This window comes from Panthera onca, chromosome E3, assembly GCF_046562875.1.
Source record: "Panthera onca isolate mPanOnc1 chromosome E3, mPanOnc1 haplotype 2, whole genome shotgun sequence".
In the NCBI taxonomy this organism is placed as follows: Eukaryota; Metazoa; Chordata; class Mammalia; order Carnivora; family Felidae; genus Panthera; species Panthera onca.
In genome coordinates this window covers 30,093,185-30,118,635 of record NC_138354.1, presented here as the reverse complement: position 1 = coordinate 30,118,635, position 25,451 = coordinate 30,093,185, and the positions used below count along the sequence as shown (strand labels likewise).

Genomic DNA, 25,451 nt, shown 5'->3' with positions numbered 1-25,451 from the left:
TACAAACTAGCAGGTAGTTTTAGTTTAAGGAAGATACTTACCGTCCAGCCTGGACTACTAAATGTAAGAACTGAGTCAGTTAAGGAGAAATTGACCCTGTGAACATGATTAAAATACTGGAACAGATCTCACAGGAAATAAGAAGGTGAATGAGGTGAAGTTCCAGCTTTTGAAGACCGTAAAATTTACTAAAATGGTGAAGGGGTATCAGGAATGTGCAAACTATCTAGACAGGCATTGAGAAAAACCATGCAGTAGCTAAAAGCATCCTGTCTTTCTCAGCCAAGTTTCGGTGCAAAATGGAGTCCTACCAATGTGCTTAGTCTTCTCACTTATCCCAAGGAAGACCTAGCTAGTGTCATTTTCGATACATAGGAGAGAAGTTAATACAGTGGATGCTTTTGGGCATTAGGGCTTAATTCTTTCCCAGAACCCATGGAGAAAAGCTAGTGGCCAGAAGCCTGCCACCTACATCAAAAGTCTCTCTTCTGCTCCTTAAAAGCTGTGTCACTGGACAGGTTATTTCACCTCCTGGTGCCTTGCGGTGAAACGGAGATGGTGTTATTGTGAGGGTTGTTGACATGACGTCACCATGCGTGACGTCTGTGCTCAGGACACAGTAAGCAACAGATCCCTGTTAGTGACCAGAGTCGGCATCACCTCATCATCGTTCCCAGAATGCTAAGTCCTCCCGTGGCCCGTACCAGGAGTGGTCACAGTGAGCAGAGGAAAGAGACCGGACTCCTTGGGAGCATTGGGACACATCCTGGAAAGTTTCTGAAAGTGACTGATGCGGCACATGGTTCTTGAAGAGTGTCCGAGTGCTGTTTCCAGCAGAGATGGAGAATTTCAAGCAGAAGAAAAAGCTTGAATAAAGACCAGGAAAACTCAGAGCGTCTTCGGGGATATGAAGCAGTTTGATTTAGCTGAAGCGTAAGGACCGTTGTCAGGGTTGGTAATGCTGCTCAGGAAATCAGGAGACAAAACACTGGTGGTTTTAATGCCAAGCCAACAAATGTGAGCAGAATCAGGTGGGTAGAGAGGCCCGAAGGAGTTTTGGTCCAGTGGCATTGACTTATTCATTCAGGCAACATTAATCTTTGTTTCTCCATTAAAGTCGAGCACAGAGGGGCGCTTGGACGGCTCAGTCAGTTAAGCGTCTGGCTCTTGGTTTTGGCTCAGGGCATGATCTCACTGTTTGGTGGGCTCGAGCCCCACTTCGGGCTCTGTGCTGACAGTGGGGAGCCTTCATGGGATTCCCCTATGCTCTCTGCCCCTCCACGCTCGCTCTGTCTCTGTTTCTTTCAAAATAAACAAGCTTTAAAAAAATACAAAGTCAGGCAAAGACTATGTTATAAAATTATAGATGATGTTGTCCTCAGTACATAGCATGTAATCCTAAAATCAAGGATACCTTAACTGCGGAAGGAAAACTCATTTAGAAACTGCCATTTAGAAAGTCAGTGCATGATGATCCGGAGGCAGGGTTTGTCTTGATGTGTGTGTTGGTGGATGTTTGGAGTTAATGGTTGGTACCAGTGCAAAGGATAAGATTGCTAAGGGAGAACATTCAGAAATAGTCAAAATCTTAGGAAATGCGGGGAAAAGGGGGAAATGCAGGTATCTTGGTAAGTACGAAGGATCCTGGTGGAGAAGTATAATTTCTTGATCACAGTTTGGTAAGTAGGTGGGAAGGAACTACAGCCCTAAACAAAGTGTCTGGATTCCCCTGGGCAAGAAGAAAGGTTATTTCTTCATCAAATTCCGCTCAGGTCATGATCTCAGCGTTTGTGAGTTTGAGCCCCACATCAGCGCAGAGCCTGCTTGGGATTCTGTCTGTCTCTGTCTGTCTCTTTCTCTGCCCCTTTCTAGCTTGCTCGCTCGCTCGCTCTCTCTCAAAATAAATAAACTTAAAAAAAAAAAAAAAACTTCTCCATAAAGACAGGTGACAGAACGGGAGTGGGAAGGCGGAGTGGGGCTTGTGTGTGAAGACCTCAGTATTAGGAAATCTAGGGGCCACGCTACTTGCTGAGAAGGGTGTGAGGGTGGTGATGTAGTGTGGTCTTGAAGAAAATGGAAATGATTTGAAACAGTGGCACAGTTAACTCAAAATAGACTTGAGAAGAGACCCAGGAAACGTTTTGGAACACGTGTGACGGTGTGACATGGTTTCACGTTAGATTTGGACACTCTTCTAGAACTCTTCTACCTCCACCTGTGTCAGGACCCCCGAGATGGCCAGGTTGGACATCCAGGCAGATTGTGTAATGGCAAATGTTTAATTCCTCAGGGTAACTGTGTGGAAGCCAAGCAGCAGAGTAAATGGGTCCCCTCTCCCCGTTTGAGTTGTATGGTGAAGCAGTATTTCACAAACTCAAGAAAGGTACTGACCCTTTAAAAACAATTACTAGAGGGGCGACTGGGTGACTCAGTCAGTCAAGCATCCACCTCTTGATTTCAGCTCAGGTCATGATCTCGAGATCTGTGAGTTTGAGCCCCGTGTCGGGCCCTGCACTGACAGCGTGGCGCCTGCTTGGGATTCTCTCTCTCCCTCTCTCTGCCCCCTCCCTGCTCACATTCTCTCTAAACAAACCAACAAACAAACAAATGTTTAAAAAATAAAGAAAAATAAAAACAATTACTAGAATTAATTTTTACTAGTCTCATGTTGCTAAATTGTGTACAACCATAAATGTATAAAAGCATACAGAAAAGTATACACTTAGGTTTAGTAGCACTTAACACAACCACAAAACAGAAACACTTTTGCATATTATTTGTAAAATCTGTGAAGCTCGCGAAATTCGCATCATTGTCAGTTGGCTGTGACACGATGCGTGTTTGCCCCAGAGTGGCTGCTGCTGGACCCGACCGCGGTGCCCGCTGCCGTCCTGTGGCTCCGAGCCTGGGCTGCCTGGCGCGCTGTCGGCGCGCTTCCCCGCCACCTGTGCTCTGTTCGGACCGCTGCTGGCCCGGCACCGTTTTGCCTTCTGTGGGCTTCTGCGTGTGTTGTCACCACGATGTCCAGCTCTCTTTACTCTTCACTCTTACATGGCGACTCAGGATCGTTTTTTCAAGGCTAACAAAACAAAACCACAGAATTTAAAAATTTCCATGAAGAGCTCACCGGAGAATACATCCTTGGATTCCTGAGACCATGTCTGAGTGTTTGTTCTACTCAGTTCTCAGACCCTATGGCTCACGGCATGACCGTGGTCAGTCACCTGGGGCGTTTTTTCTATTTCGTTATTCCAATGAAGTGAAGAAGAATCGGCAGGGTTTTCCGCATGTATAAAAATTTCAAATTTAATCTAATAAATGAAATCTAAAGTGGTAGGAAGACACCAGAAGATACTAAGCGCCAAATCAAAACCCTGTGAACTTTCCCCAGACCCAGGGGCAGCTCCATCGGGTGTGGTGGGACCCGGAGAACACGTGTGTGGTTAGCGTGCTGCTCCCCACGGACGTCTGTGTGCGCCTCCTGCTAGAGAAACCCCTAACCTAGCGAACGTGCAGCCGTGGAGGATAGCCGACGAGGGGGATCATGCCAGAAAGGAGTCCTCACGGACTGCACTGTTGGGGGAGTACCCGTCATGCTTCTGCTGGGTACTTTATATGCATTTTCCCCCTGATTTTCATAACCACGGAAAACATCCATTGTCGTCCTTGTCGTCACTGCCTTTCTGTAGACGAGGTGGCCGTGGCACAGAGATGGTGGCGCTTTTCCAGGGTCTCCGAGCCCTCAGAGCCCAGTTGTGTTCACCTCCGAAGTCATGTTCTTTCCACAAAGCCATCCTGCCTGTACCCTTCATAAATCCATCTGGGATGTTGTCACCCCCTGAAATTAAATTACCCACTTTCCTTAACTACATGCCTTTGAAAATCATATGTAGATTTAGCAAAAAGAAAAAAAAAAAAAACCCATACAGGTGTTTGCTTTTGGTGAAAATAATGTTGGAGTCAGAAAACCAGGATTAAAGACAGGCGTTCACCAGCAGGCCAGCTTTAAAACACAGTATTTCATAGCTGAACTGCAGTTTCTTTTCTTTGTTTTGTAAAACAAATGTCAGTGCGCGGGTCCCCTACCTCAGAGCTGCTAAGGATCGAAAGATCTTTAAGACCCTCAAAGGTATGTTAAATTTACTTGTGACCTAAAAATCATTATCACGGGTGGAGGACATTTGTTATTTTCCCGTTGAGGGTTTCCTACATAGAGCTCACTCTTATTTTCTTACTATTTTTTCCCTCAGCAGAACAGGGGACATTGGTTTTTCCCTCTTGTGGGTTGAGCGTTCCCAACAGGGGCACAGATTGGTTCTTGAGGGATGGGCGGAAAAAAAAAAAATCACTTCTCTTATGTGTAAGGCACAGATACACATAAAGTACGTAAACAGATACGTAGTAAATCTGTGGTATTAAAATTCCATGGAAAATGATTAGGACCAGGCAATGGGGACAATGATGCTAAAAAGGTGAAGAGACACTCCTGTAGACAGTGTTCTTATTACAAGTGCTGACCTCAGCATCACGCTGCTCGTAGCTTGATGATGCGTCTTCCGCCTTTGCTGGGCTTTGACCCTCTCACTTTTCCCTCCTCCCTTCTGTCTGTGCCAAACCTTCGAAGGTGCGGCCGTTTCATTCTCCCTTCTATTCTGTAACTCCGAATTCATGGAACACTACTCTGAAGATAGATGTCTAAGGAAAGCTTTGTTGTAAATCTTCACATGTTCATAAGTAATGGTCCAGCTTAGAGACAGAACGGGGGAAGGGGGGGGTGGTGTGCCTGCGTGGCTCAGTTGGTTAGGCGACCAACTTCGACTCAGGTCATGATCTTGCGATTTGTGAGTTCGAGTCCCGCGTCAGGCTTTTTGCTGACAGCTCAGAGCCTGGAGCCTGCTTCGGATTCTGTGTCTTCCTCTCTCTGCCCCTCCCCCTGCTCACGCTCTGTGTTTCTCTGTCTCCCAATAATAAATAAATGTTTAAAAAAATTAAAAAGAAATAGAGCAGGGATTTGGATGACTTTTTTTAAAGCTGATAAAGTGTATTCTGTCATCTCTTCATCATCCATACTGCAGCTTTGGGCAGGAGGAGACCCGTGGCATCGGTCACTTGTGTGCACCCAACACTGCTCTTGACCACTGCCATCATTACGTAACGGGGACTGAGAAGGAGCTAGGAATCGCATTCCTCGGCCTCCCCTGCCATTCACCCATCCCTGGTGAAGTTCCTGCCTCTCCCGTAAGCGGAGGTTAATCAGTGGTCACCGATGGTGAGATGGTCACATTCCAGTCCCGAACACTCTTGCCGAGGTTCCTGTCCTCAGGAGCGTGAACATACTTTACAAGCCAAGTTATCAGGCTCTTTTACCCGATAGTAGTATTCATTTACACCCGTGCTTAATTGTTCAGACTGTTGACGGTCCTTCGTCTGAGAAATAACAGGAAAACTTGTCCCTCCTTATAAAATAGTGGTTTCCATAGGGCTTATTTGTTAATCTCTTTATATCTGAAGTACTACACATTTGATATCCGTGTATTTAAAATGTAAAAAAGAAGGACTTTTGGGATATGTCCTCTGATTTCAGAGATGGCATTCTGTCCTTTTTTTTTTTAACAAAAATATATCATTTTAATTACCAGGATCATTAAATTGGGTTTAATAATTATAAAATTATTAGAATTTATCATAACCATTTAGTTATGTATCTAAAGATACTATATATTTTTTTCTTTTTTTTTTTAGAGTATGAGCTGGGGAGAGGGACAGAGAGACAGAGAGAGAGCATCCTAAGCAGGCTTCACACTCAGCATGGAGCCTGATGTGGGCTCCATCCCATGACCCTGGGATCATTACCGGAGCCGGAATCAAGAGTCAGGTGCTCATCCAGCTGAGCCACCCAGGCACCCTTAAAAGATACAATATTTTTATATTGGTCTTATAATTTTAAAAGAGGGAAAATTAAGGATCATATCTGTATTTTACTAAAAATACGGTACCTTGGGGAAAAAATTAGGCATAACCTAGACTGCCATTTTTCCCCCTACATGCATCCAGTCTAGTTGGCCACGTGTGCCTGACTTGTGCCACACCATGGCTCAGGCCTTGTGGAGGCCAGCCCCAGGATGCACCTTCATTTGCTCCAGTGACAGGCTCCTTGAGGCCCTGTTTCAAAGTCCCAGGATGCTGGAGGTGAAAAGGAAAGGCATCTTCTCTTAGTCTGTTGTCAGAAAGGCTACAGGAGAAGCACGACACAGTATTTAGCAACCCGTTTCCGTTCTGCTTCTGATTACAGCGTTCATCACCCTCGGCCTCTTAGGTTGCGGAAGAGTTGCCCGATCGGCAGTACCGTCCAGTCTGTCTTTATCGAAGCGCAGTGTCTTCCACAGCGATCTCTTTTTTATCAGCAGCTTTATGAGCATACGTTGACTCTGCCAATTTTTTGTGGAGGTCCCTTGAGCCGCATTTGTTTCTGTTTTGAGTCCCTGAAGCCTTTCCTGGATTATTCCTGGTCTCCAAGACACACAGTTTTTCTCACGCTTATTAAATATCTATGCTTGGAGTAGTGGGAAAATGACTTGATTTACGGTACCGTCTTTCGTACTGAAACAGCTCTCTTTTATGTGTGTGTACACACAAACACTCTGGAAGCAGATTTATCACAACCAAAGTGACTCTAATCACCTGTCATTTGAAGTTAAATGCCCCCCCACGACAGTAGAGCCAAATGACACTGAAGATGATGTAGTACATGTAGTAAGGAACAAGGACAGACCTACTGAGAGCAGTTCACTTGATAACTGTGGGCTTCTTTTACTCAGAGAGAATGCAAGCATCCTTCGTCCCTTTGTCCCTGATTGAATCCAAAAGACATTTTGTGGGGCTGAGCTACGTGGGGGCAGCAGTGCAGGGTAGGGCTTTCGAGCCCACGTGGGGTGAGGAGACACCTGCGTCGGGTCTGGTCAGCATTGATAGTAAGGAGGTGACCGGGATATCTGCGAACGGGGTGCACAGACCGTGGGAGACCAGAGCCTCGCTGTCAGAGAAGGGGGTTACAAATGTATAAAAGAGAGAAATTGAGAAAGAACCTTTGGCATTGGATCGGAATTGGAGGCATCAGGGCAAACTCGTGGTTTTCAACATATATAAATAAATACAGACATACATACTTAAATATAGAGAGAAGTAAGTGTGTGTGTGTGTACATTCACACGCATAATCTCACAGACATATTCCCTAACTTCCTCCAAAGGAGGCCTGAGAACACTGTCACCCCAAAAGCAACGAGCGCACCTGGTACACAGCCCTTGCTTTCTCAGCGGGATGGGACAAGTAAAAGAATCCGGGATGCCTTGTACCGGGAAGTAATAAAGTACGCAGAGGATGGGCCATGGCAGCCAGGAACTGAAGCCAGCCTGAAGGGGCCCCCGCTGGCTGAAACTGCAAGAATCTGAGCATCAGAATAAATGAAAGGAACATGCTCTCCCCCACTAAATAAAATAGGAGCCCAGGAGTCCATGGTGATAGAAACAGGTAACGTAAACGAGATACAGGGAATTCTTATTCTTACAGTAGGATGTGCTGCTTAATAAACGTAGAAGGAATGATAGACTTTTCAAAATCACCATTTGGTGACCATCATAGTAATAAATAATTCAGCCGCACACAATCATTTGTTACAAAGAGAAAAACTAACTTTACCATGAAGAAACATGCCCGGTACCGTCTTACTCAGTTCATCAAAATAACTCTTACCAGTTATGAGGCAAATTGAATTTGCGTACCACTTGACAGGATGCAGAGAACGCATCACTGCTTCCGTGATGTTCCTGCCCAAGATACTCCTGCCATAGCCTGATCGTGAGTCTGATGATGAAGACACACCGGATAACCCAAACCGAGGGTGATTCTACAAAATAACTGGTCTGTAATCTTCAAAATTTAAGGAAAGAAGAGTTAAGAGAGACTGAGGAACTATTCACAATGGAAGAATGCTAAAGAGACTTGAAATAACTCAGGGCCACACGTGATCCTCGTTGGGATCCTTTTGTTGGGACAATTAGTGGAACTGAGTCTGTGGATTAGATGGTGATAAACCAGTGTTAATTTTCTGATATTGATGGTAATATTGGGGCTTTCTAGGAAAATGTCCTTGTTGTAGGAATTACACACCATAGTGCTTAGGGTAAAGAGGCATCACGTCAGAGCCTTGTCACAGATGGTTCAGGAAAAAAATGCTCTGTGAATTTGAAATTATTTCAGATTTTTAAAAATAACAAAATAAATGTTCTTTCAGGCATATTTACCACTAAGGAAATTATTATTTTCTCTCAAAACTACAGAAGCAAGACTTGAGATAGAAACCTACAGCAGGACAATGTGTTCCCTTATTGAGATTTTTTTATCTTTATCAGATACAAAAATAATAAGTTTAGAGAAGATCCTTAAAAGAGAACTGTTTCAGTTTTTAACCCACTCAGCACACATAGGCAGGCACACACAGCCAGTAAAGAATTTTGACGTGGCTGATTGAGCTCCGTATCTACTCAGATTTCTAAACTTATGGCCTGAACACGGTTGAGCAGGATTTCAAAAGCAGCTTTATGAGAAAGAGAATATTAGGACCTATTGTTGTTGTTCTTTTTAGCAAAGTAATTAAGAATACAGTCTCTGCAACCAAGCAACCTGTCTCAGATCCCGGCCACCACGTAGAAGACATGCGAGCTCCGACAAAATAGTCAATTTTTTCTAGGCCCCAGTTTCCTCATCTGTAAGTTGCGATAATGTTGAACTCCCAGGCTGGCAGCAGGACAGATGAGATGACGTATGGAAAGCACTTGGACTGGGGCACACCGTAAGCACTAAACAGACTTGGCTACTGCTCTTATTATTTCAGGAAATAGTAATTTCAGGAAAGTTGAAATGCTTTCACGAAAACATTCTGATATGGTTATGTCGACTTCCTTCTCCCTCACCAGGAGTAGAATTGCTAGGACGCCATAAAAGTTATGGCCTCTACTGTTAAAACCTGTCTCAAGATCAAAGACTCAGGCTTTGGAGAGCTAAGATTGGTTAAATTTCCGACCTGCCCCTTAGAAGCTTTGTAACTTGGGGCTGGGTCTGGAAAATGTCTGCAATGAACCAAAAATCATAGTGGTCAGAAAGGGCTTTGGGGGGTTAGATGAGATAAACTTCACCAAACTGCTAAAAAGGCGACTGACCTAAAGAATGTCCTCAAAAAATTATGGTTACTTTTCTTGCTCCTTTAAAGATGCAGACACAGTCAACGTAGATGAACAGAGGCCTCAGAATCGGAAATAGTAGTGGAGCCTTTGAGCACATTTTTGGGAACTGTGTGTGATAAGCTCAGTGTTGTCTGTGCTGTGGGGGTTTAGACTCCCAGCACCGGGCTTACGGTGCTTCAGAAGGAATTTGACTTGACAAGAAGCATGTCATGTGTTGTGTAATCCCATTCTCGAGAGACGCTGGAGGAGAGTAGATCACTATCTTTCTAGAACACCACGGGGTTTAGTGCATGCCAGCCCTGGACCCAGGGACAAAGGACAGAATCCTCATCCAGTCCCCATTTATGTTTCAGTGGTGAAGACGATAGCGATTTTTCTGGCTTCAAAAACGTAATCCTTTCTTTATCCCGCAGAAGGATCATGTTAGATGCACATTCAAAATGTATGTGTATATTTTCTTCTAAAGAGAATGTGCTGCTTTTAGAGAACATTTCATCTCAAATCAGTGACTAATAGTCATTGATCTAGGACTGATTTAGAATTTTGAGTGTTATCAAAACAAGTTTTCCTGTTGGAGCTTCTTCGGCTTTCATTCGTTCCCTCAATCATGCAACAAGTTTTATTGAAAACTAATAGTTAAGGCAGTTTGCTGGATGTTGGTTATAAAAAAAAGTGAGCAAAATATAGCCCTCATGGAAGAGGATCCCATCCACTGCTCTTACAGCCTCTCATGGGTTTTATGGGAACCCTTTGCAAAGGAGCATACTTTGAACCTGTAAAAAAAAAAAAAATCAGATTGGTTTGGCTGTAGCTGTGGGTAGATATGTATTTGATACGTATGAAAACAGGCTCCTCTCCACGTTTGCCTGGAAGTGCCATACCTAGTGGTTCCCTCCAAGCGGCACCCACGGCCAGCAGTCTGTGACTCACGGGAGGGGTGCCCGTGAGATTAAATGACTCACGTGAGATTAAATTCGGCCGCTGGCCGGCGGAATCTGCTCCGCTCCGTAGGAGACAAGCTCTCCCGCTGCATCTGCTTCTCATCCATGGGAGGAGACCTTCCCTTCGCACAATCATGGCGATGTTAACTCTCTCGGCCGACTAGTGGCACAAAGGGAAAGTGCTGCCCGGGTCTGAGTTGGTGACGGCCGAGAGCTGCAGTTCCAGCGCCTTTCCCCGATACCGAGAGCCCGGGCTCTGCCAGGAAGAGCGGGACTCGGGGCAAAGCCCCCGGCCAAAGACCCCTGGGAGCGGGATGTGTGCGCTGGTAGCAGGTTATGCTGGTACCGCGTTTCTGGAGTGTGGTGCCTGCGCTGAGATAAGACCCGCTTCCTTCTGATGCCCTAGACCGCCGTTTGTCTAGCTGGAGAACTTAATGAGTAATGAATGTGCCTGTCTGGCCGATAGAAAGTGTTTCCCCAGCCTGCGGGTGTGTTGAGAGAGCCGGGGAGAGACCGCAGGCAACACTTTGTCTTCTTAGGTATCAGCAAAGTCTTCTCTTCTAACAACTACAGGATTTATTTTTAACCGCTTGACTCAGTGTTTGTCAGATGATTCGGACCATCGAACTGCAGATGGAAGGACCCGGCGCGCGGGGGAGGCGGGGGGAGGGGGCAGCCGGAATGGCAGGGGAGAGGGGGCTGGCTGGGAAAAGGGGTGGGATTTCAGCATCGTGCCTGCGGGTGTCTCTGGTGGGAGGTGGAGAGAGTTGAGGGCTTCCTGCCGCGCAGCGCGGGTGTGTGTGTGTGCGCGCACGGGTCGGGCCGGGAGCTAGAGGGGAATGGCTGCCTCCGGCTGCTTAGAGACCTGATCAGCCGGTGCCTGGGGCATTGCGAGGAGGGACCCGGGACCCGGGGAGCGGACCGGAGCGTGCTCTGCACCTTGCGCTTTTCTCCCTCTTGATGCTGCCCGTCGCCAGGAGCCTCTCACCATGATCGATAGCTCCAAGAAGCAGCAACAGGGCTTCCCGGAGATTTTAACTGCTGGGGATTTCGAACCGGTCAAAGAGAAGGAATGCCTTGAGGGGAGCAACCAGAAAAGTCTCAAGGAAGGTCAGTGTGTCTGTGGCCGGGGGCACAAGTGCCCGGTCTCTGTTGCCCGTAGGCCAGGCTGTGCACGTCCGTGTGCCCGTCTGCCTACCGTGCGGTGTGTCTGCTCTCTGTGCTCACTCCTGTACCTCACACGCTCCGAGTTCCTGGAAATGAAAGCGCAGTGCTGTCCTCGGTGGCTCTCTGCAACCATTCCCTAGCTCACAGACCTCCAGGCGTGTTGCAGGGTTTCACGCAGGAAGGGGACTTTAGCAGGCCAGCCCTGATTTCAGTGAAATCCTGCCAGGTCCATTTCGTGCATTTTCTCATGCCCCCCGCCCCCACCCCTTTAGGAGAGGCCATTTCCCTTTCGATAGTCTTTAGCACACTATTTGCTTTAGGCTTAAACACATAAGTCCAGGAAAATTATTTTTTTCCAGTTGACACGTTCATGGTTTTTATTGTTTAAAGCCAGGAAGGTAGCTGCTGCTTTCTTAAGCATGTCTTTAAATGATTGGTTTGTTTGGTTGTAGTGCTCAGTGCATCATTTTGTTTTGTTTTGTTTTTTAAAAACGCATTGCTTAGTTTCGTGGGGGTTTTTAACAAGGCATAAAATAAGCTTGTGAATGCCGGCGATCACTGTTGATGGCCACTGCACAGCACCTCAGTGACTGACGTGAGAAGATGGCCAAAGGTGTGAGCATTGCTGTCCCCCGTCCCGGCATATACTGAAGTGTGGCAAGACTGGTGCCATCTGTGCTCCGCTGCAGCAGCTGGAGAGCAAGGGCCATGGTTCAGGAAATAGAGGACCTACTGACATGAAGTTTTTCCTGAATTTGGGATCCTGAAGGCCACCCCTCGCCATGCTTGTTGACTTTGAAGTTTGATTTTCTAGTGTTCTTTGGGAGAAAAAAACCCCCACAATATCCTCTTTTCCTTTTATCTGCTTTCCGCTCCGGCCATCAGCCACCCCCTCACCTCTCCACTCGCTCTTGCTCACCTCCTAGACCCAGAGAGTAAATGTAGACTTACCTGCCTGAGCAGGAGTCTGAGCTTCTTCCAAAAGCATATTGCCCCCTTTTTTGCTCACTTAGAATATGAGAATGTGACGGTAGGGATTGTTACGGAATTGAAAGATAGTAAGAAGAAACAACAGTGGGACTTTTTAAAGTTGAACTACTTTTAAGTACAGGTAGAAAAAAACCTCTCGATCAAAACAAACACAATCATGTATAAATAGCTGTTACCAGGAATCAAACAATGGGGTCGACTCTGCTTGTGCGCAGCAAGCCTTACTGTGGATTCTTCTAAAATCGATACCAGTGGGGTTTTTAGGACACATTCTAGAGATTCCCTGAGGGAACTTAAGGTTTTTAAATTGTAACTTAAAAAAAAGTTAAGAATTAGCTGTGTGTGTATCATTTAAGTCAAGTTCGTGTGTTAGGCTCCTATTAATATCTTAAATTTAAAAACAATTTTTGTGCTACTTGAAAACTGAGGAAATGGAGGAAAATGGAGATGTCCCAACCGCAGAGCTTGATGAAGGAGCCTGGAAGCAAGGATTAAAAATATAAAAACCGGGTAGAATTACCAACAAGCACAGCAAAGCAGAGTTGACATGATTACATAAGGTACAGGTTGTTTCCCTAACGATTGTGACCATGCCTTCCATTTAAACTTGTGTGACAGCGTAATGTCACATGAGCAAGAACATGGACTCTCAAGTGAGATATACTTGGGATCAGGTCCCAGGCACACCATTTTCTAGCTTTGTGACCCTGGACAAGTTCACTGCTCTGAGCCTTAATTTCTGTCCTCATTTGTACAAGGAGGAAAAGCAGTACGTACCTGATACTGTTTTTATGAGGTGTCCAGTTTGATGCCATTCTGTCATCCCTCTTGTCTTTTTTTCAGCCCTTTGTTACTTTTTCCTTCTATTTAAGTTTTAGTTTTTAAAATTCCGTATATAGATATAGATATAGATATAGGTATATATTTACCACATAGAGAAATATTACTGTCATATAAGCTCATAGGTATAAAGAGGTAAAGGGAGAGAACTTTCATATTTTAAAACACTCCACAGATGTGTTTGGATCAAATTAGTCTCTCATCACAGCTGCATTGAACAGGGTTTTCTTTATACCTCAAGAGATTGCATTTCTACTCGTTTTCTGCCAGAGATAGGGCTGGGTGGTGGCGGGGGGTGGGGGGGGGGGGAGGGACAAGCAAACCCATAGATATCAAGGATAATCTGTTACCTCCAAGTTAGTGACAGTGAAAGAGAGATTAGACCTGGGTTTAATTAGAACAGGAAAAAACAGGAGAAATTTTGCAGAGAGCCCTTTTTGTTTGGAGTAGTATGAAAATAACGTTCCTGTGCAAGATCGAACTCCTGGAATTCACGGTGTCACGGTCCCTGCCCGCCGATGAGTACCGGTGGTCAGCTCATCGGACTCTAGAGGACGACGTTGGGACAACCCTTTACTGAGTTTCTTCTGCTTTTCGGCCTCGGACCATATGTTAGTTGTATTGATCCGTGAAAGTTGATTGACACAGCAGCAGTTGTGGAAACACGAAAATGCCCTGGAGTCTCATTAGATCCTACGCCGTTCTGTCAAAAGAGACACATAGACAAGTGACTATTAGTGTCTGAAGGTTTCTGCCTCACGTGTGAAGGGCACTAAAAATACTTAGGATATTTCACATCAGTAGCGTTTCATTTTCCACTCCTTTTTGGCAAAGTTGGTTTATTTGAAAGAACGGCTGCTGGGATTTTTTTTTTTTTTTTTCTTTCGAGACCGCGAGTTTCCAGGTAATGAGGAACGATGGATTTTGGTCCATTTAGTTCTAATGGCATGGACACTGCTCGGTCTCTGTGGTGTTTCTGACGTGTGCCGACTGTAAGGGCTTGGGAGTCCAGTGTTGCCCTGTTTCTTACTTACATTAGGATATTGCAGAATTCCTGTTACTGTTGACAGTGCTGGTTAGCCAGAATTATTATTAGGGGGAAAAGCAGACGTACTAGCAAATAGTGTCGGGCTTCAGGGAGTCTCTGCAGCTCCTGAACAAGAAAAGGTAGTAATACCTACTGAAAAGTTAAGAGGAAGATGTTCCAAGTACCGTCAGCCTACGAGGAGTCGTCATCACAAACCAAAGAACTGTTGGGATAACGAAGCCTATGACCTCGCAGCTTTGTGAATGCTTATATAAAGTTCCTGGTAAATACCAGTCCGTGTGCGTAGTGGGGAATTTCATTATCAGTTGCTTTAGGTGAGGCTAGCCGTAAGCATCGCGGATTCTCCTGGTGAAATTCAAAACAGAACACTCTCCTTAGACTAGTTTGTTTTGTCAAAGCAGCAGCAGGGAGCCTCGGCCTTTGACTTGTCCACAGAAGGCTTTGAACATTTTGTTTGTGTGCAAAATGGATGAGATTTAAATTTCATTTCTGGTTCTAGAACTAAAGGATATTACAAATCACTGACTTGACAACTGAAGAATTAATAATTACAGATTTTGAAGAAAAATCAAATAAGTTGAGATGATTTAATCCAATTGAGTGGTTTAATCGGAGTCATTATTAAGATAACAAATCATAATACCGGTGCTACCAGCTAGTTACAATTAAACAGGAAAATGGATGTCCAGTTTCCAGAGCTCTCTCATGGTGAGAATAAAAACCACAGAAAGAAAACGGGGCTGTCTATTAATTTCCTTTCACCAAAACGGACTGCTCTGACAGCCCCAAGACTCAGCGTTTGAACCAAAGTGCATTTCTCGCTCAGCACTGCCCAAGGTGGATCAGACTGCCACCCTGGTCAGCTGTCCTCTCGGTGACTGGGGGATCTGGGCTCCTGTCGCGTTGTCCAGCCCGTGGGTGTGGGCGGGGGGAAGGCTTCCAGACTGGGGGGCCACGTTCCTACTTCTGTCACAGGCCGGTGAATCCCAGCAGAGATAAAGGGTGTGAAAGTTCATGGTAGGTGGCATAGGAAACCGTGGGGGGATCGACGCGGTGTGCTGGGCTGTGGCTGTGTAAGAAGATAGTGCACCTTTGTCTGAAATCCTCTAAGCAGGCCATGCTGGGGAGGAGAGATGAAACAAATACCTTTCCCTAAACGCCAGAACTTTTCTAAATGTTGGAAATCATCTCATGCGTGCTGTACCTGCGCTGCCCATTAGCTGTGTGTGGCTCTTTAAATTTAAAGTAATTAAAATGAAACACTTTGTTTAAAATCCAGCTCCTTCATCACATTAGGCGCAGGTGGTTAGAGCCAGCCGTATTGAGCGGCGCAGATGATAAAAGATTGCCTCCGGTGTCGAAAGTTCTGTGAAAGATGGTGTTGCTCTCCCCTCACTCCACGCCCCTGCTCACCATGTTCCTCTCACCTCAGCTCTGCAGGCTGAGTCTGGGAAAACCCAATCCCGATGTCATTTCCTAAAGAAAGTCACTTGACCCTATCAGCTAAGAATAATTTCCTCCCTCTGTATGTTCCCGATAACTTGATCTGCGTCTGTCTATGGCATTTTACGTCTTGCTGGGTTTTTGTTTTTAATTTTTTTTAATGTTTATTCTTGAGGGCAAGAGAGAGCGAGCAGCGAGCATGAGCGGGGGAGGGGCAGAGTGAGAGAGGGACACAGAATCAGAAGCAGGCTCCAGGCTCCGAGCTGGCAGCACAGAGCCCGATGCAGGGTTCGAACCCACGAACTGTGAGATCATGACCTGAGCCGAAGTCAGATGCTTAACTGGCTGAGCCACCCAGGCACCCCTTACCTTTTGCTATTGTATCTTTATTATCTTCACTGTTAGGCCGTAATGATTTGGGGGGATAGAATCCTTATTTGGATCATTTTCATACCTCACCCCCAGTGTCCTGCATCTATCTCATAGACACATTATTATGCAACAAGGATTTAAAGAGTATTATCTACCTCCCTGCCTTCTTAAGCAGAATACCATTTGAACTATTCCCATCAGATATAATTTATAATTAGCTATAAACTAATAACCCCCAAATGGAATGCATTGGTTCCTTAAGGCACTGTGGAGATATACAGAGTGATCCCTGGACCATCACTAGATTGCTAGCATTGTTATTTATGGTTTGATTTTTGCCAAAATCTGGCCGCTCTCCCTTTTCAGATAGGCTTTGTCTAAGCTCCTTCAAAGTAAGCAAAAATTAACAAAATGTAATAGTGCAATCTTGATTCTGTTGTTGACCTAACTAAAATACATTTATTGAGCCATGGTGGGAGAGACAAATAGGCAGTTGAAATAAAGAATGCTACAAAGCTTTACAGTAAAAGCACTTGAGTTTTACAACTATTTTGATTTCTCTGGGAATGTCTCCTTTCTTTGTTTTCTGTCAGTGTTCTACAAAATTCAAAGTGTTGTACAGTGAGATATCACCAAGTTAACATTAAAAAAGTAATTTCAGGGGCGCCTGGGTGGCGCAGTCGGTTAAGCGTCCGACTTCAGCCAGGTCACGATCTCGCGGTCCGTGAGTTCGAGCCCCGCGTCAGGCTCTGGGCTGATGGCTCGGAGCCTGGAGCCTGTTTCCGATTCTGTGTCTCCCTCTCTCTCTGCCCTTCCCCCGTTCATGCTCTGTCTCTCTCTGTCCCAAAAATAAATAAAAAAAAAAAAAAAAAAAAAAAAAAAAAAGTAATTTCAAAGAGTAGGATATGGTCCTTTTCAGAAATTGAAATAACATACAGGTGTGATGGAAAAGGTAAAAGGTCCCTCTTCCCAGACATGAGTCAGTGTTTTTAAAAAGAAAATGGGTGCGTGCTCTTTTTGAGATGAAATTATTTAATTTTTTTATTAGAAATAATTCCGTTTTGCAGAAATTTGAGCATGCATAGTATTATGCCAGCATGCAAGGAGCTCACAGCCCAAAAAGTGAGAAAGTAAATGATAATATAGGAGTAAAAATGAGCACACATGCGTAAAAGATAAAGAAGAAACCCATGTGTACTTTGGTCCAGTGAGGGATGGTCACGCCTCTCTCGCGGGTTCCAGGCCTGTGCAGTCCTCAACCTGGCGACACCAGCCGGCTTCTCCTTCCCATGAGACCCACTCCTCCAGTGTCCTGTCGCAGTTGAGGGCACCTCTGTCCACCTGTTGACTCATGGTGGACACCTGAATAGGGCTGATCCCTGACCTCCTCCTCATAACCTGTCACCGAGTCCTGTCACCAGATCTGTCACTTCTACCTCAACAGTATTTCTTTCTCCTATCCACAGCATTATTGCACCACAGCCACACCCTTGTCGTCGAGGTCCCCTTCCTCAAATACAGTCTTTATAGGGGTCTTGACTCTAGTAGACCAAAAGCTGCCTCCTCATCTCGCCCCACCCACTCGGGCCTCTCCATCAAGTGAGGGCCCTCCCCTGTGTCCAGAAGCGGGTCACATTTTTCTGTCCCTCCATCACTCTTTTCTCCCAGAATGCCTCTCCTCCCCACCCCACCCTACTCTATTGGCCTGACAGGCCGCAGCTCACCCCTTCGTCTGCACCATCACATACAGTCGCTGGGGTGCTAGGAGAGCACACAGGTTAGCCCACTTCTCAGTTCTCTTGTTTTCCTGGGCAGATTGGCATGTGTGTGTGTGTGTGTGCGGCCCATTTCTAAATCCACAAAGTAGGCAGAAAAACCAAGCCATTGAGCCAGGATCAAGTGACCTCAAAAGAGTGGCATGTGCTTTCTAGTCTGGGAAAAATCGGAGGTACCTAATATGCCAAAGTTTTCCTGTTTCATTGTCACTTGTCCTTTTACTCAGAGAACCTGCCTCAGGCATTTACGTTAAGACATTGCAGAATGTTTTATGCCGCGTACATCTTCCCAGCTTAGAGCAGTTAGGAAGATGCTTTTACTCAACGGCACCTCTAGCGAGAGCTGCCCACTGGAATTCTGATGTGGTGGTGGTGGAATAGAGAAGTTCTGATTGCCCCCAAAATAAGAAAAATATTATCTTCTCTGGGAACCATGTAGGGTAAGAAATGTGGAAGTTCGGGGATAGAGCCAGTAGGGTCCTACAGATTAAAAATCCGTTATCAACAAGAAAGAAATCAAGTATTGTTTTAACCTCTTTACGTTGCTGGTGATGAGGCAGTTAAGTGGATGATGTTGCTTTCAAAGTGCCTGATATTTGCGTTATACTTCCTTTTATGCCACTAGGTACTTTATTTCCACCACTCTTTAACCAAATGAGATGTTTTAAAACGCATATATGTGTAATATCCTTCTGTATGCGTGCCACAGACTGATGTTACCCCTGCTGTTCTGTACCAGGCCCCCCAGCTTGACATCACGTTGTCATACCACGAGAGGCATACTTTAAATTCATTCCAACTTTTGACAAAAAGGAGAAGGGAATTTGTGTGAAGGTATGATCAGTTTAAAGAAACATGCCCCATTTTTAGCAGTCTGTTTCCATGGTAACAGAAGCAGCAGCCAACCACGGAGTTATCAAAGTGCCTGTAAATTTCCAAAGCTGCATGTTGAAAACATGGTCTTCCTGACCTCATGCTGCAGAATAATTCAGGAAACCTATCGCATGTTAGCCTGGACTGTTCGCATTTTCGTTTCTACTTCATTTTTGCTTTTAATTCCTAATAGAGGCTAAATGGTGCATTTTAGACTGCGACCTCCTTACCAGCAAGTTTAGAATTCCAAAGTTTGTCTCACCTGCCCCTTCCCACATCCCCCACCCCCGGGGAGTTCATAGGCTACAGTAGGCTTTCTGACATTGGAAAGAAAGGCAATATTTCCTCTGTCGTCTAAGAACTTTTTCAAACACTAATATGTGCAGTTTTTGTTTAATTTTTTAAAGTTTATTTATTTTTGAGAGACAGAGAGAGACACAGTGCGAGTGGAGGAAGGGCAGAGAGAGGGGTAGACACAGAATCCGAAACCGGTGCCGGGCTCTGAGCTTCCAGCACAGAGCCCAGAGCCTGACGTGGGGCTCGAACTCACAGACCGCAAGATCATGAGCTGAGCCGGAGTCAGTCGCTTAACCAACTGAGCCACCCAGGCACCCCTGTGCAGTTTTTTTTTTTTTTTTTTTTTTAGTTAATTTGATGTTGTCTCCCTTTCTTCAGTGGAAAATAATCATAATATAAAAATTCCTGATCACAGTGCTGCTTGCCCCTTTGTCATGTCGGAGTGTCGATTTACGTACACTCCGTACGTAACTGCGTTGCTCCAGAAAGGAAGCCGTGGTCCGGGAAGCCTGCGCGTCAGTGCAGATGGCGTGGCTCTTAGAAGACAAGCCACCACTTTATTTGGGGCCTCTTTGTGCTTTCTAGTTTGTAGCATCACTTAAAGAAGAGGCTTACTTTGTAATTGGCAAGTTAGAGCCCTGAAAATAAAGCCAGAGGTCTGTGATCTTTGGTTGCTCCCTTTTGTCATGTGTGAGAGTCCTTGAGTGCTTTTTCTCTTCCTTAATGCATCATGAATTTTACAGTAATTGTAAGTGGAGATGAAAACAAACTGGTATCTGCCAGGTTTTCATGGTTTTCTTGACTCCTTTGCCTTCACCTTCCCTTATTAGTCGTCCTGTATTAAATTTTATTTTCTGTTCTACCACCCACAGTAATTCAAAAATACCCCAGCCTCAGATTCCTACAACAAACTGAAATAATCTTGGTTCTGCCCATGATAAGCCCTTGCCTCTCGAAAATTCTTCTGTTGATCTCTTCTTAAATTTGGCCTAGTATTAAAAAAAAAAATTGGCAGAGCTTTCTTTCCTTAGAAACTTCAACTCCGTTACATACTGTAAGTCTACCGTGCAAAGTTAAGTAAAACGTGTTGATTGAAACTTCTATACTGTGAGCATTGCAGAAGATGCTAGAATATAGGGATGTGGTCTAGAAGGGGAAATAGGGGCCAGAACAGCCCCAGCACAACCTAGAATTCAGTGTGACAGCGAGTGTAAAATGTAGCTGTGACTATATTATCACATTATTAAAAGATGGAGTCAGCGTTAGTGGTTAATGGAGTTGTGGTGAGGGCTAGCTAGGAGTGGGTGAGAAATGAGAAATTTGGTTATTGAGTTATTCGTGTCTTAAGGTCTCTTGTTCTGCTGACGTGTTTTTTTTTTTTAATTGAGCTAAAATTCATATAAGAAAAACTTAACCATTTTAGAGTGAACGATTCAGAGGCATTTAGTAGTATTCACCAGGTTGCTCAGACACACCTCTGGTTCCAAAACATTTCATCACCCCAAAGAAAACCTCGCAGCTGTTAAGCAGTTGCTCCCACGCCCCCCTCCCACCCCCCACCCCCCACCCCAGTTCATAGCAGTCCCCACTCTGAACTCTGTCTCAGGTCCACCAGGTGGCCTTTGTGTCTGGCGTCTTTCACTGAGCATCGTGTTTTCCAGGTTCGTCCGTGTGGCAGCACCTGTCCGTGCTACATTCCTTTTTATGGCTGGATTCTGTTCCGTTGTGTGGACGGACCGCAGCGCGTTCATCCATTGATGCGCTGCTGACTTGGGGACCGTCCCCAACTTCTGCGGACTGTCAGCGGTGCCGCCACACACACGGATGCACCCGTGTGTCTGAGCCCCTGCCGTCCATTCTTTCTGGTTCACCCAGACGGGGAATTGCTGGGCTCCAACTGCTCGTGACGAAAACTTGGTTTGCTGAGCTTTAGGGAGAACTGCCAGACGTCGTGATTTTGTATCTCGTGGTCTCTTTCTCTGATCACAGTGATAACGTTCAGAGCTGACGAGCGACCTGCCAGTTTCCTGAGTGACTTCTGTCCCCCAAGCTGTTGCCACCATTAGTCGGAGCATCTCGGGAACAAATAACCTGTTTCTCTTTTCACCCTGCTCTTCAGCGTCTGCAGCGACTGTTTCGCACCTCTTGCATTGGCCTCAGACTGACCTTTTCCTCCCTCGCCTCACTTTCAGCGCGTCGCCTGGCTTCCTCCTCCTTCGAGGAAATAGAAGGCGTCATTGGCAAGTCTCTGGACAGCCCAATCCAGATCTGTATACCTACCTGCAGCTCTGCCCCGTTCTGTTTGCCCTCCTGTTGCACCAGAAGAAGGAGCTCTTAGCAGAAGCTGTCTCTGTGTGCTCCGACGCCCTTCCCTTCAAGGGACCTGCCGCCTCCTACTCTCCTGTTCATTCTAACTTCCTGTTCATTCAGCCCGTTCTCCCCTTTCCCTCCCCTCCCCTCCCCATTCCTCTCTCTTGCTCTTCATCTGTTATAGACTTGCTCCAGTATGTTCCGGCTTGAAGCTTTGCGCCTTCTCTCCTGCCTTCATGGGCACCATCTTGAAAGCATTGCTTCCGTTGACGTCATTCACACCCTTGCCCCTCCTTTACTCCATATGCCTCCTCTGGTCTGACTTACATCCATCCCTCCGAGTAGTAGCTCCTCATGACCCCCTTATAGAAAATACTTTTACACCACTCTCCAGGCTCCTCTTCCTTCACAGACGGCTTCCTCGACTTCCTTTGCTGGGTCTTCTTCATCCCCTCGCTGACCCATAAGTGGGCTTTTAATTGTTAACGTTCCTTGTTCCTCGTTGCTGAGTCCCGGGCTTCCTTTGCCTTCTCTTTCCGTATTCTCCAGCTCGGCGGACTCTCAGGGCTTTAAATGCCACATAAGTGACGACTTTCAAATTTCAGTCTGCTTCCAAGACCTGCCTTCTGAAATCTGGACCCCCAGAGCCATCGTCACTTTGACATCTGCACTTATAATTCACACACGTCCGAGACCGAGCTCCCAAATGGCCAACTTGCGTTGTTCGTCTCAATCACCGGTCTACCCAGGTGCTTAAGCCCGAAACGCAGGAGCCATCTTGGTTGTGTCTTCCCCCTTCAAGCCCAGCATCCAGTCTCTTACCACATACTGGTTGATTTTATTCTAAATATATCTTAAATCTGTCTAGTACATCTCTCAGCTGTGTTGAAAGGGGAAAAAATGAGATGTCTTGTGCTTGAGGTTTCTACCCAGGAACATCAGAAAATTCTTCCAGGTTTATGAATAAATACGAGGTTTGCAACAGAAAGCTTAACTAGAGCTTCTGACAACCGTAAATGTCTCCACATTCAGTCAAAAACCTGCCCCATCACCCTCCCTAATTCTTTTGATGTCTTTTGGTCCCTTACTCCTTATTAGTTATATCAAATTTTACTATCATTTTTGGCATGATATTTGCCAGTGGTCTGGGGTGAGTGGAAGTGATCTTTGTTTCTGAATTTAAACTTAAGACACGATGGTGCACATACTGGGGAAGGGACGAACAGAAGTGTCCTCTCTTACGTCGTAAGTGGGACTACAGAGTGCTGAAACCATTTGGATTGAAAAGCACCCCTATCAGAATTTGAAGTGCATATTCTGTTATCATACATTTTATATAATCATCATCATCATGAAAGGATACCAAAAAAATGAATGAGGACAATCACCGCAGCCTGGTTTATAATAGCAAAAAACCTAGAGACTTAATGTGTATACAATTGAGACCTCCACACATTAGATACAGCCGTTAACACAGCTGGTAAGAATGAGCTAGATTTCGTGGGGTGTTTTAAAGCACATCACCAAACTACATGAATAGTAAGATCCCACCCCATACATCTCCTTTGCATATTTTATATTTAATATTCTGGGAATATTCACAGAACACCTCTGGAGCCATGGAAGCTTCCCAGTGCTTTCCTTTATGGTGGAGGACTAGAGGTGGGGAGCGGGATGGACCAACATTCACTGTTCTTTTTAATGCCTTTTTTATGTGTGTGTGTCACTTTTATTTCAACAAATAAATAGAAAAGATTCTCCCTAAAACATGGATTTTGAATAGAGGCATTGGTGGTACATATAGTGGTGTATTTCTGAGACCCGGGCCCAGATGGAATTCTCAGGATATGACTGCTTACCTTCTGACTACAGAGTACCCGTCCACACCAAGAACATGCGAATCTTGGTGGGATTAAATTTTTTAAAACCTTGCTGATAATGGGGGAGACTGTATGTGTGGGGGCAGGGGTATGTGGGAAATCTGTCCTTCCCTCTCAGTTTTGTTGTAAATCTAAAACTGCTTTAAAAAATAATAAAGTCTTTTTAACAATCCTTATGGTTTTATATTTGGGGCAAAAAATGGTAATTTTTCCCAAGCATCTGGAGTAATAGTGGTCATAGTACAGTATTAATAACTACCACCTTTTTAAACATTTATTTTTAAGGACAAGGAAAAGTTCATCAATCTTTTGCTATTTCAATATCACATTTTTCCAAGACTTCAAATTTTCGGCCTTACCTGTAAGCAAATGTAGTTGTACATTTTACCACTCAACTGCCACTTTAATAAGCCACTGCATCCAGGACTGAATGGGGCCCTCAGGCTTCACTGTCCTAAGATGTGACTTAGGGGCCCGTCACTCCCTCCCATATCTGTTGAAAAGATGTTATGATGATAACATTGTCTTGTTTTCATAGCATCAGGCCCCTAATTTATTTTAAATGTTAATTTATTTTTGAGAGAGAGTGCTAGTGGGGGAAGGGCAGAGAGAGAGGGACCCTGGGGATACAAAGTGGGCTGCTGACAGCAGTGTGCCCAACGCAGGGCTCAGAGCCGCCAACTGTGAGGTCATGACCTGAGCCGTAGTTGGACGCCTAACAGACTGAGCCACCCAGGCACCCCAGGCCCCTAAGTTAATGTAGTTTAAACGGTCCGTAATAGATTTTTGCCAAACCCCAATCACTTTATTCCCTTTCCTCAAACATCTGTTTGAAAAAATAAAATTAAATTGAAAAACTGAAACCAGGGCCTGGTTTTGACTGGTATTTGCCTGGTATTGACTTCAGAGTCGATACATCATCAATTCCAGAGTATTCTTTGGTTTTCCATCTTTGCTTTGGCCTCTGGTTAGCCGGCCTTCCCTTGACTGCTCAGGATTTTGGGTTTTCATTCCCCGTGATTCTGCGGTTTATCCTGCCCGATGTCCCACAGTCAGGTTCTCTGACGCACCGACAGCTGCTTATGTCCCCTCCCCTTCTTGTCCCACCCTCCTTCGTACCCCATAAGTGAAACTGGCTATTTATTGAGAATTTCCAAGATCATGGCCCACTGCCACACTGCTTCCCAGAAAGGGTCATTTCTGCCCTGTTTTTGTAGTATACAGTCCTCAGATGTCCCCTCGCAAGCCCTTTGCGCCAAAACTGCACGTTGCTCTGGCTTATCCAGTTCATGCTCAACTGTTGTATGTTATTAAAATGCTGCATAATATGGGGCTTTTTTCCTTTAGAGTGAAAAAGCACTTTATGTCATATTATAGAAGCACTTCAAACGTTCTACTTACGGAAAAAAAAGAACAGACAAATCGCCTTGGTTCATAAAGCGGCTGAAAATTTTGAAGTGGGGTGTAAGTATTACGTGAACGACATTATTGCATATTATGTTTCTTTTTTTTTTTTCTATTAGAAACTAACCTGGAAATTTTGTTCCAAAAGCATTTTAATCCATTTAACAAAAAGCAGGGGAAAGGAACTAAAAGAAAATACTCTTCAATGTGTAGAGTATCTGTGATGCCGTATAACAGAGACATTTCCTCTTTAACATTGAATAAGCTCCCTTTCATTTTTTGGAACGGTGCTTAAAAATCCAAGTTTTACATCTCTTTAAAAAAAAAAAAAAAAAGAACAAGCCTCCAGCACTTCCCTTGACACATTTATTGTTTTCATCTGTTGTAGTAAAGAATAGCACAAAATAGAATTTTTTAAATTGCTTGTGCTTTTTCCTCTCTGCTGAAATATAAGAGTAAGCCCTGAAGGTTAGCCTTAAAAAGTATTAAGACCTGTCCACCTTGGGAAAATTCAATAATTAAGAATTTTTTTTCTCTACATGAAGTAGATGTAAAGTAGTCTGTATTCACGCCCTCCCCCATCTGCTATAATTTCCAAAGATGCTGGTTTGCCCCCGAAGAAATGCATCTCACTACTTCACGGCCATACCTTCTATGGACCACTAGAGGTATTACTCCTTCTAGGAATTAGGGAAATACCTGGAAGTAAGGAACAAACTTTATACACAAAAATTCCACCATAGCATCATTGTATATAGTTGCATAAATTGGGAACGACCCCCGTGCTAAATGACAGGCAGATATTTAGTAGACCATGGAGTGTGAGCGCCAAAGAATGTGTAGTCGTTAAAATAAGAGTGTTTTTCATT

At 44.9% G+C, this 25,451-nt stretch overlaps 1 protein-coding gene across 10 annotated transcripts in view; it reads left to right on the top strand.

Moving 5' to 3' along the window:
• Nucleotides 1–25,451, top strand: part of MRTFB (myocardin related transcription factor B) — a 197,518-nt gene that overhangs the window by 109,245 nt on the left and 62,822 nt on the right. Inside the window, exon 1 of one of the 10 annotated variants that reach the window (XM_060648553.3) lies at nt 10,893–11,293. The exons of 8 other annotated variants lie outside the window; for them this stretch is intronic. In XM_060648553.3, coding sequence (XP_060504536.2) covers nt 11,173–11,293 — 121 coding nt within the window. In that variant the 5' untranslated portion in view covers nt 10,893–11,172. Of the gene's footprint in view, nt 1–10,892; nt 11,294–25,451 lie in introns of those variants that run through there. One more of the 10 variants, XM_060648552.3, reaches the window with a different exon arrangement.